General features: G+C 41.1%; 2 protein-coding genes across 2 annotated transcripts in view; both read left to right on the top strand.

Moving 5' to 3' along the window:
- Positions 1–322: 322 nt before the first annotated feature.
- LOC311004757 (protein mono-ADP-ribosyltransferase PARP14-like) overlaps positions 323–11,959 on the top strand; it is a gene marked incomplete at its 5' end in the record, with an annotated part of 46,177 nt that continues 34,540 nt past the window's right edge. Inside the window, 2 exons of the mRNA XM_083996926.1 lie at positions 323–497; positions 1,719–1,843. Of these exons, the coding sequence (XP_083853052.1) occupies positions 323–497; positions 1,719–1,843 (300 nt within the window). The remainder of the gene's footprint in view (positions 498–1,718; positions 1,844–11,959) is intronic.
- Positions 2,839–11,396, top strand: LOC311004671 (protein mono-ADP-ribosyltransferase PARP14-like; the record flags this gene model as incomplete). The annotated part of the gene is made up of 15 exons (XM_083996842.1): positions 2,839–2,944; positions 3,326–3,586; positions 4,012–4,236; positions 4,360–6,581; positions 6,813–7,043; positions 7,442–7,663; positions 7,751–7,820; positions 8,130–8,315; positions 8,605–8,667; positions 8,853–9,029; positions 9,252–9,476; positions 9,582–10,196; positions 10,289–10,425; positions 10,598–10,772; positions 11,104–11,396. The coding sequence occupies 15 exons, from the start codon at positions 2,839–2,841 to the stop codon at positions 11,394–11,396; spliced, it is 5,208 nt and encodes a 1,735-aa protein (XP_083852968.1).

Here is an 11,959-nt window from a genome sequence, read left to right as displayed (position 1 = left end):
GGAAGGAAGGAAGGAAGGAAGAAGGGACAAAGGAAGGAAAGAAAGATGGATGGAGGGAACAGATTCATTCAAGGTAGGAAGGAGGAAGGGAGGAAAGAAGGAACGGAAAAGGGAAGGAAAGAAAGATGGAGGGAGGGAACAGATCAGGTCAATTGGATCAAAAGAAGGAAGAAGAAGTAAGGACGACAAGAAGGAAGGGAAAAAGGATTGTGGAAAGAAGGAAGGAAGGGGGAAGGGAACAGAAGGACAGCAGGAGGGTTAAGAAACAAAAGCAAAAGCAAAAGTAGCCTACAGTAACCTAAGTCAGAGTGAGTCAGCAGCCATGGCAGATGCACACTCCTACCCTCTGCTCGTCGAGCTTGAAGAAAACAATATACCGAAATTAAAAAATAAGTTAGTCAAGTACTTTCAAAGTAAGAAATCTAACGGAGGAGACTGTGAGGTCGAATATGAGAGCGGCAGCAGGACAGCGATGCTTCGATTCCGCTCAGAGAAGGGTGAGTGTGGAACTGTAGGCTACTTTCTATTAGACTAGGGGCGGGGGTCTTCAAGTAAATTGAGCATTCGGGTGTACTCTGAGAAGAAAATAAAATGAAAGACAAGATGCTTCAGGTTTAAAAAATAAATAACATCACTGAGAGAGAGAGAGAGAGAGAGAGAGAGAGAGAGGTCTGCGTATCAAGGGAGGAGTACATCAGTGTTCATGCGATGGTCATCATCACAAACAAAAAGGGGGAAAAATATGAAGAAAAAATCAACTTAAGAAAGACAAAGTGATCTGTCGTTTACGTTTTAATGTCACTTCACACATCTCGTAGCCTAGTGCGGTTACACCCCGCCTTTCCGACAATAGACTTCCATTCATCGTAATAGCGGGGTTTTCTATTTTTTCTATTTTTCTAGACCTCGCTATTCCGACAAGGCTATTGGGGAACCCCCCCCCCACTCCGAACGGACAGACGGACCTAACCGGAGGCTGTGCAGTGCGCAATGCATTGATCCTTTTTTCCTTTTTGGCGTCAAATCGTCATCATCATGTGCATAATTAACTGCAAAACAAGCAAATACTTAATATTAATGACATATAATGTTCATTATGCTTCTAGCCTGTCTAGCCTCTACCTGGTCTTTTTTACTAAACTTAACCAACTCCTTTCTTCATTGCCTAAGCCCAACCAAAGCATCTCCCTCAGTCAGCTGTCAGCACGAGCGGCGGCTGCAGCAGCCTCGCGCCCCTGTGAGCTCAAGCCGGGTTCAGCCGCGCTCGAGCGGAGCAGAGGGGGAGAAAAAAAGTGTATTTCTATTACTGTGTGGAGATCTCCAACAACGGAGTCTGGGAGAAAGCAAGTGGGACAGATCTACCCAGTCTCGCAGCGCACGTTTCACAGACAAGCCGCAACACAGAGTGTAAACAACGTCACGCGGTTCAGCACCTTGGACAGCTGCGCGGGGGGGTGGGGTGGGGTGGGGGGTCGTAACAGCGGAATGGAGAGCTGTCCCCACCTAGGGCTCCCTTTATATTGTGATTTCGGGTCTCCGGCTGCTCTGGGCTCCTGACGAAACGCAGAATGATAGCCTACGCGTCAGAGGGGATTCAGAATGCAATGCTGACTGAAAAATAAGTGGGTAGGCTTTATGTTTATGCTTTGGCGTAGTAACGTTACAATCGTCTGACTGTTTAAACAAGGTCGTGTGAAAGTGTTTTTACTGTCTCACAGACCAGAGAAATGTGTTGGGGAAAGAGGCGCATCAGATCTCTTTGGATAAGGGTGTGTTGAAGATGACAGTTCGCCTACCTCCAGATGAGGAAGCAGCACAGGTGAGAAGCAGCTGCTGTCGGCAGGTGAGCTGAGACCTGATGTGTCTAGAGAGTGCCTATAAGATCTTCAACAAGTACAGGGTATACTGTAGACGGTACACATATGGCCTGTACGATGTGAATGTCATACAAATACATGTCATATATTCCCATAACTATTCCTCATTTGCTTAATGCCTCTACCTCCCCCCACTTCTAATCAGAGTGGTCAAGCTGTGAATAAGTAAAGGCAGAGAGCTGCCCACCAGGCACATTCCTGTGACTCGTCATAAACTCTGGTGTTACTGTGCACTGTGGTTTCTGCTGCTGTCAGTTCCTGCTGTGAGGTTACTAGGCCAAAACCAGAAGAACAAACCACAGTGTGTTTTGTAGTGGTAGTTATACACATTGATAATCATTCTAATTCTTAAAACCAGTTGGAGAATTGTGCAAGTGAAACTGGTCACACAAGATGCCACAGCAGTTATTAAAACTGACTGATATAAACATTTGTTTCTTCCTTACAGCAAGCTCCACCTGATACACCCGATAAGAAGTGTAAGTATTGATTGGTATGTGATAATACTTTGTAAACATGTGTTTTTGTGTGTTTTTTATGAATACAAACACACACACATACATATACCACATGAGACAATACATTGGAGTTATACCATGAACAGAAATGGTTATGCTATTCCGATCCCTGTTGTCATTTTGTTTCTATTGCAATTGCAAATCATATTGCAAATTGAAAAAACATATATTTTAGTAAAAGAAAGTTACTTGTTATTAGTTAAATACCTTTGTGCATGCATCTGAAGACCAAAGTGAGGGGAAACCTTTAAGGTATTGGTCAAATCCTTCTCTCATTTTTATACTACTACTACTACTTTGAATTTGAAGAAGATGCTGAATGCATTTGTGTGTCATGGTCTGAATATCATCTGAGCGACATTTCAAGAAGATTAGACAAAATTTGTGACAAGAGAGGCCTTTTAATAGGATTTTGATCAAATCAAAGATGGCGGAAATCCAATATGGTGGAAAAAGACATTAAGGATGCGTTTACCTCGGCTTGGCCCAAGGGCTCCAGTGATACATTGTTTGTGAAAACGGATGAAGGGGTCAAAGTTAACCATTCATGTATGTCCAACTTTGACCTGTTGGTGGCACTCTGGAGCTTGTGTTGCTTACACAGAAATATAACCTTGAACATTGAAACCAAGTAATGGGTGATCTCCTGTTAAATTATTACATTATTCAAGTATTATTACATTATCAGGTCCCTTGAAATGATAGGCTAACCTGATAATGTAATAGCCTCCCTTTAATGTAATACTTTATTACATTATTGGTTAAGAGTGTATTACATTATTGGGGAATGCAAAAAGCAATGAACTTCAGTAAAAAGGGGGTTTACTTCGATGGATAATGGTTTGGGCTACCCAGTGTGATTAACACTTGGAATTATTATATTGTCTAATGTGTATGTTCAGCCTCTTAACCCTCTTATCTCATTAACAGCTGAGCTTGCTACAAACAACAAACAGTCAAGTGCTGATGAACCCACACCTGCAGCTGAAGTTCAGACTGAGGAAGAAGAGGAAGTGTGCTCCACCTCAGCTGTCTTAGGAAATATTCCAGAGTCTTTAGACAGGGAGTTTTTGGAGATGCTGGTGGAGAACATTTTGAAAAATCTTGGCTCTTCATCTGCTTCCAAAGGCTTCACTCTGGAGGTCATCCCTGCCATCTCCTCTGCTGTGGTTACTTTCCAGACTGAAAAAGGTACACATTTGTGTGTGTGTGTGTGTGTGTGTGTGTGTGTGTGTGTGTGTGTGTGTGTGTGTGTGTGTGTGTGTGTGTGTGTGTGTGTGTGGTAAAAGGATTAGATTACTTTTAGATCATTTTTTCCTTTTACAACCTATCAAGCACACATATCCAGCACACCCATGTTGATTTGGAGTGTTTGTGTTAATGATGAAGAGGTTAATGTGTGTAAGACATTAGCAGTAATGTGATTGATGCACTGTATTGACAAACTAATGACACTTTTATCATTGAGACATTAACATTGAAGACAACATGTGGGGTGTTCTTGTAAACAAAGTTGTGTTTAGGTTCTGTGTCTTTTGCAAAAGACATCATGAATCCACAAGACCTAATTTTATGAAAGGTAAAACTACCATAACTTCTTATTTTTGTCTTCACAGAAAACTCTGACTTCGTGACAATATGTCCTCAAAACAAAATTTTTACAAAAAAGGGGTTATCAGTCCGGCCTCTTGAAGTCACTGAGAAAGTTGCGTTTGAGGACATACAGGACTGTAATGAAGATTTCCTCCAAATGTACTTTGAGAAAGAAGGCGGAGATGTGGAAAGTGTCCTGCTTATTGAAGCAGAACAGTCTGCCATCATCACTTTTAAAAACCATGAAGGTAGGGCAATTACCATACATGTTCAATTGACAGTGTCAGTATGTATGTAGTCTGATAAAGCAGTGATTACCACCATTGTATGAATTCAACACAATTTGACAATAAATTTGTTGTTTCTTCTAGCTGTCCAGACAATCATGAGGGGGAAGCATCACCTCAAACAGAAAGAGATCAGAGTTTATCCTTTCTATGAATCTTTGGGGGTAGCCCTCTACGGCAAAGATGAGCCTTCACTAAAACTCCCTGCTGCTATCTCTGAACCTGTTGACAGTGCTGTCTGGAGATACCTCACAGTCAATCAGTCGGCAGCAGAGACCATTCACAGAGAATTAGAAAAACACTTCTGTGATGTAAACCTCAGCAAGTCTCCTGTACGATTGAGCCCCATGCCTTCACTGCTTAAGCAAAAAGATGCCAAAGCCATGATCAAACAGTGGAAGGAAACTGTGAAGTCAGCCTTTTCAGATGCTGTGTCAAAATTCAGGTCCATTAAATTTGAGACAGATGTAGAGGTATGGGAAGAGTCTGAGGAGAAGTTTAGACAGACGCTACAGAGTAAGGATGTGGTTGTTGTGCCTGACAAAGCTAGTGGTGTGTTATTTGTGGTTGGCCTTTCAGATGAAGTTAACAGAATTGAGCAAGCTCTTCATGAAGTTGTGAACAAGATTGTCAAAAGAGTGCAGAGAGAGAAATTTAGCATAACCCAAGTGATCAAGGTCTCACCATCATTTTTCCACATCTTGTGTCAAGATGGTCTTCAGGACAAGTTGCTACGAGAGTTTCCAGCACTCAAAATGTCATTCAGGGAAGACAGTCCAGATTTGGCAGTAACTGGCTTAAATGATGAGGTTCTTGCAGCAAACAAAGTTATACGTGAAGCAATAATGGCATTAAAACGAAAGATATTAGAAATAGATAACTATGTCATTGACCTGTTGAAGTGTAAAGAACAAGAGGAGCTGACCAACGTCCTCCTTACAGCTCATGGAGTAAATGCAGCATTTGAGATCAGTGGACAGAGGGTGCAGCTCCTTGCTGCCTCAGATGGAGCTCTGATTGATGCTCAAGAACATCTGGGAAAGCTGCTAATGTCTCAAGACATTGATGTTGAAGATAGTAAGGTCCTGGACAAGCCAGAGTGGCAGAAACTGGTCAGTCAGTTAGAGGATGCAAACAGTAAGTCCTTCATGAGACTTAAAATCCACACTACTAGTCAACGAGTTGTAGTGTGTGGCCAAAAGGGCAGTGTCAGAAGAGTTAGCACTGATCTTGAAGACTTCTTAAAGCAGAATGCTCAAGTTGAAGAAAATGTTGTGGTTGAGTCCAGTGTCATAGTTATATATGTTAAAAAATTCAACTCGACTTTTGTGGAGCAGGTCACAGTGTCTTACAGAAATGAGGCCATCTGCCTGAGTGGTTCTAGAGCTGATGTTGCAACTTGCAAGGCCTTGGTTGAGGAGTTGGTCTCTTCAGTGGTCTTTGAAATTTTAAAGGTATCCAAGCCTGGAGTCAAGAAGTTCTTCAAGGATAAAGAAACTATGTATGTTTCATCAATGCTGAGTCAAACCGGCTGCTTGGTCCAACTGGTTGATGAGACTCATGGACAAGATGACTTTGCAAAGCCTGTGTATCAGCTTCAGACAGCAGATGGAGTGGAAATAGCTGTTGTCAAGGCAGATATGTGTAGTTACCCAGCACATGCAGTTGTCAATTCTTCCAATCCTGACTTGAAGCATGATGGCGGTCTTTCAGGAGAACTTCTGAAAGCAGCAGGCCATCAGTTGCAGGATGATTGTGATGAAATAATAAGATCGAAGGGACAGCTCAAGCCTGGAGATTGTGTCATAACTGATGCAACAGTGAAGCTTTGTTGCAAAAAAGTTATCCATGCAGTGGGGCCCACATTTAACCCAAATAAATCTCAGAAGGCTCAGGCACAGTTGAAGAAAGCTGTTAAAGGAAGCTTAGACCTTGCTGAAAAGCACAGCTGCACCTCTGTGGCCCTGCCTGCCATCAGCAGTAACCAAGGCTTTGCTCTTGATTTGTGTGCAATCACCATCACCAAAGCCATAAAAGAATACTGTGATGAGAGATATGATGACAGCACTCTGGAGAAGATCCATTTGGTGAACATTGACGATGCTGCTGTTCAGGCTATGGAGAGAGCTGTCAGACGCGAGTTTGGAAATCATGGTGTAGTCCATTCTCAACTTCCTACCAAAGCCACACAGTCTGTTGTGAAACTTGCTGGACCTGGTGGATCTGACAAAAACTGCTTGGGTCAAGTGAGGACCAAAGACGGCTTGGAAATTAGTCTTACCAAAGGACAAATCCAGGGTGCCACGGTAATTTGTATATTTTTTTATAATCTTTAACTTGGAGAAAATAGGACAAGAAGAGATTGGAATATGTAGCATTAACTGTTGACACCATTTTCTTGCTCTAGTCCATAGTGATCACATCATCGGAGGTTGGGGCTTGACTGATTCTTCTGATTGACTTTTATAGCTCTGAGTGTTAATGATGAAAAATGAAGATGAACATGCAACTGATAAAATGATCTTACTACTTTTTAGACTGATGTGATCGTGAACACAGTGTCTGAAGATCTTGATCTGAGCAAAGGAGCAGTTTCAAATGCCATCTTGAGTGCAGCAGGACCTAAACTTCAGAAAATGGTAAATGCTAAGAATTCCAATGGAAACATTGGTGAGATCATTGTTACTGACGGCTGCAACCTGAAGAGCAAACACGTCTTTCATGCAATTACACCTTTCTGGGACAATGGACAAGGCACAGCTGAAAAGGTAAACAGATACAATGTATGTTTTATATGTTAATTATGATGGAAAGTCAAAACACCCATTGAGGAATATAGATAAGATTGGCATGTGTTCCTCTGGCTTATGATGTGATGACCCCGATGAAGGCTAAAAGCCAACACGTCGGTCCAATAAAGTTGCTTTTTCTTACCTACAACTGTTACTCGAGCTTTTTTCTTTTCAAGTTTCATTGGCTCTCCATGCACCTTGTAAATTGGTGAAATTGTGCCAGATACCCCCACTCTGCTACATACGATGTTATATAAAAATATAAAATGGCTTGCTTTTGTGTATTGTGTGATGCCACCGGATCATGACTTAGTTGTAGAGGCTTGAAAATCAATGCTCCTAGTTCTAAAGCATGTTTATGCTTTAATTTACAGATCTTGAGTGCCATTTTCAAGGACTGCTTAGAGAAGGCCGAAGCTACTGGTCTGACTTCCATGACCTTCCCCGCCATTGGCACTGGGAACCTGCATTTCCCAAGGGACCTTGCTGCGTCGTTGATGCTCAATGAGATCTCTGCATTTAGCAGTAATAAACAACCTCAGCATCTGAAGAAGGTTGTTATCATCCTTTACCCTGGAGATACACAGACTGTTCAGGTAATTTCATAAAGGAAGTGTGTTAATACCTTTGTGCTCAGAGTGCTGAACAAAAATTTATCAGAGAAATGATTATTCTGTCAACAGGCTTTTAGTGATGTATTTAAGAACAAGTTCCCCAGTGTGTCAGGTGTTCCAGCTTCCCCGCAAAGTCAAGGTAGGGAACAGTTTCTCAACATTCCTATGTGCAATTACGATGAAGTTCTGTATGCTACAAATCAGAAACATGTTATTGTGGCATATCATTGACACACTGAAGAAAAAATTAAGAAACCCTAACCCTGAACGTAAATCTTCAAATGTATAAAGTCACAACTAAAAATGCTTTGGACGTTTACATATTTAATGACTTTAATATCTCAATAATGATTTACTCACTAAAAAGTCACTCAATTATACTGTGTATTTTTTATCAATAAATTTGACAAATATAGAATCATTATGTTTGCTAATAAACTCACTGTAGCCCTGCCATTAATCGTTAACTTGTGTGTGCTGCCACAAGCTCCCTTCTCTAAAGTTGTCTCGGGCTCAGGAATGCATGAAACCAAAATGGGGAGTGTGGCTATACAGGTGTTCACAGGAAACATCACCAAGGAGACAAGTGATGTGATTGTCAACTCCTCCAACGATACATTCTCCCTTAAATCAGGTAAAAGACAGGAAGAACTTCATCTTAATTATTATATTATGATTTCAATTAATCCATACATAAGATCTTGCTCCTCATTTAAATCTAAATCTAAATGTGTACACACAGGATAGATACATGTTAATACTAAAAATACTATGCCATATAAGACTATGGCAAGCAATGTTTTAGACAGAAGAATTCTTCATAATATCAATTTCAACAAAAAGTTGTCTTCACTGTTATCACCTTGGTTACTAAATATTGATTTTATATGATTTGTGACATTTATTATTCTTCCCCTCTCCAGGAGTGTCTAAGGCTATTCTGGATGCAGCTGGTCAGGCTGTTGAAGCACAATGCAAAGCCCTTGGTGAGGAAATATTGATGCCTCGATACTTTTATGACACTGTACCCCAGTCTTGACACCAGCACGACATCTTTGCTTGATCACAACAGTCATCAACTCATCCCTATAGTCCACATCATGACACAATGTAGAAAGGAAGTTTGCTGAAATAGTTTAATTTTCATTCAAATACACTGTATTATATTTAGGTGCTGAGCCCAACTCAGGCATGATAACGACCCAGCCAGGTAACCTACAGTGTAAGAAGATCCTTCACTTGGTTGAACAGTCGGACCCAATAAAAATCAAGAAGGTTGTGAAAGATGCTCTTGAAGTGTGCGTGAAAAGATCATACACTTCTGTCTCCTTCCCTGCCATTGGCAAAGGTGAGATTTGTCAGATTTGTCTTACATAAAAACAATGCCGAAAAAATAGAAAAGTAGGGAAATGGTGGTTTTATGGTACAACAATACAACAATGATAATACAACAATTACAGTCAACACAAACGTGTTTATGAGTTTTCACAGTCTGCCCTTTTTCTTATTATGCTTTTCTGCCCTCCGTCAAATTTTATTGACTGTAAGACTTTATGTTGTAATTTTTTAGGTCAAGGTAACGCAAAGCAGGTGGCAGATGCAATGATGGATGCAGTTATTGATGTGTTGAGCCTGTACCCTACTGCTCCACTGAATACAGTTCGAGTAGTAATTGTCCAACCAGCAATGCTGAAAGATTTCTATGACAGTATGCATCAAAGAGCAGACACTGATTCTAAGGCTGAAACCAAGAATAAAGCCGGGTTCTTTGAAAACATTGGCACCAAAATCAAAGGTGAGTAGAAAGAAGGGAATTATTTTGGTGTTCATGTTCATACTCAACCCCTAGTCATGCTTTAATGTTCTAGTCTAAAGTAGACCTTGATGTTTGTTTTTTCAGCTCTATTTATTAGTGACACTGCCAGCAAGACACAGAAAGAAGAAGATTTTGTCATTGAGGCTCAGAAAATAAATCCAACTTGCTTCCACATCTGTGGTGACTCACAGACTAAAGTAGACAAAGCCAAGCAGTGGATCAATGACTTGCTAGATAAAGAATACGTCACAAACACAATTTCAGAAGATGCCATCCTGAGCCTCTCTGATGCAGACCATCAGCGCATTGTTGACATGCAGAAGACCATGGGTGTGGGCATAAGGATTGAAAGCAAGAGGTCCAAAGGCACTATCAGCGTTGAGGGATTCTCCAAAGATGTACTCAAAGCCACCAAGGAGATCCAATACATGCTGACAAAGGCAAGAGACGAGGGGGAGCTAATGAAGAAAGTAGAGGTGACAAGCACACTGGCAGAGTGGCAGTACCAACAGCAAGGACAACAGTTTCAGACTTTTGATCCGATGACCAACTACCGACTTGAGCAAGCATTGGAAAACAATGTACCAACTATAAAAGTCACAGTCAATGGACAAGACTACACTGTCACCATGCCAAGTGGACCGGCCTCTGATAGCCAAGGACATACTATGCAGATCAAGAGAATCAATAAGATATTAGGTATTCTACTAGTAGATGGAGACTTGTCATTGTTCAAATTTGTTAAAGTTCTGCTCCTATGATAAAAACTAAATTGTTTATTTTACTACTAGATGATGATTTTCCTGAGAACTGGGATGCTATGCCCCCCAACACTTTGTGTCATGCCGTTACCATCCAGCCTGGAACAGCAGAGTACAATGAAGTCCAGACTCTGTTCCAGGCCTCGTGCAAACAGGCCATTATTAAGGTAGTCCACTTTTAACACACTCTGTATTTAGTGCATAATGTTTTATATCCAGCTACTGTACTACCACTTGCCAGAGAAAAAGTTGGTCATGAAGTCACTAACTTCCATCTGCTGCATATCTCAGCCACTTCATTCTACATGGAGTTAAATATGCACTTTCACTTCCCCGTAGATTGAGAGGATCCAGAACCCTATATTGTGGAAGAGCCTGCAGATCAAGAAGCGTGAGATGGATCAGAGAAACAGTCATCAAAACAACGAGAGACGTCTCTTCCATGGCACCTGTCACACCACTGTGGACCACATCAACCATCACGGCTTCAACAGGAGCTACGCAGGAAAGAATGGTGAGAAGTTTATGGTGGCAATATCAGACCATGTTCACTCACTTCCCTAATCATGTTTGCAAACCAAAATATATGACTCCAGTGAGACACATGCTATTCATTGAAATGTTGATTGTTAGCTTGAGCACAGTTTAAAATCAGTTTGGTTAAAGCTGATCAAAAGTTTCTTTAGAGCAAACTCAATTAGCTAAAAATAAATTCCAGTTTAATCTCAATACATGTTTACAACACCACAGTTATTCAACTTAAATTCTTGATGTTTAATGAGAGAATTGCAGTTCACATCTCACAGATTAATTAAATATTTTTTTGCTGTCATCTTCATTTTCAGCTACTTGTTATGGCATTGGCACATACTTTGCTGTCGATGCCAAGTACTCTGCCTACGACACCTACTCCAAACCAAATCAAAATGGTGAGAAGTGCATGTATCTCTGCCGGGTGCTAACAGGAGATTTTATTGTTGGAGTAAAAGACATGAAGGTAGCACCAGCCAAGGACCCCAAGGACCCCAACTCCATTGATAAGTACGACAGCGTTGTGAATGACGAGTCCCCACCCACCATGTTCATTATCTTCCATGACAGCCAGGCCTGTCCTGAATATTTGATTACGTTCAAGTGAAACAACTATGCCCTGAAATAAATAATGCCCTTTATTTTACACTGGTTTGCTAAACTTAAATAATACTCTGCTTATTCTCAGCTGGTTAAAGCAGAAGTAAGCGGAATGTTTGTGTTAATATAAGTCTTAAATAGTTATATCTTCCGACAGCAATCACTTGTAGAGTGTTTGGTCTGAAACACGGGTCTGTCAGTCACTCTGCTCTGCTGTAAGCCGAGGAGAAAACTTTCCTTATATCCTACAACCTTTATCCAATGAGGAGAGAGAACGGCATAAAGGGGCGGTCCTCTCTGTGTGTGCAGCCAAGGGATGCACGTGCATGTGGTGACGTAGGGACGAGGGCGGGGACTGCTAACTCCATCGGCTGACAAGAAGTTAGCCAAAACCACCGGATCGCTTACTTCTGCTTTACTGTAATGTGGCTTCAATCTACTTGTGCTATTTGTTATGTACAATAAATATAAACAGTATAACATTCATTTGATTTACACGTTGTCAGTAATAACCACTCGGGTCAGGTATTAGTGATCAAATCTATAAAGTGCTATTTAACCATTGCATGA

This window comes from Trachurus trachurus, assembly GCF_905171665.1.
Source record: "Trachurus trachurus genome assembly, chromosome: 21".
In the NCBI taxonomy this organism is placed as follows: domain Eukaryota; kingdom Metazoa; phylum Chordata; class Actinopteri; order Carangiformes; family Carangidae; genus Trachurus; species Trachurus trachurus.
Note: the sequence above shows the minus strand (reverse complement) of the source record. Positions and strands in the feature narration are given on the sequence as shown.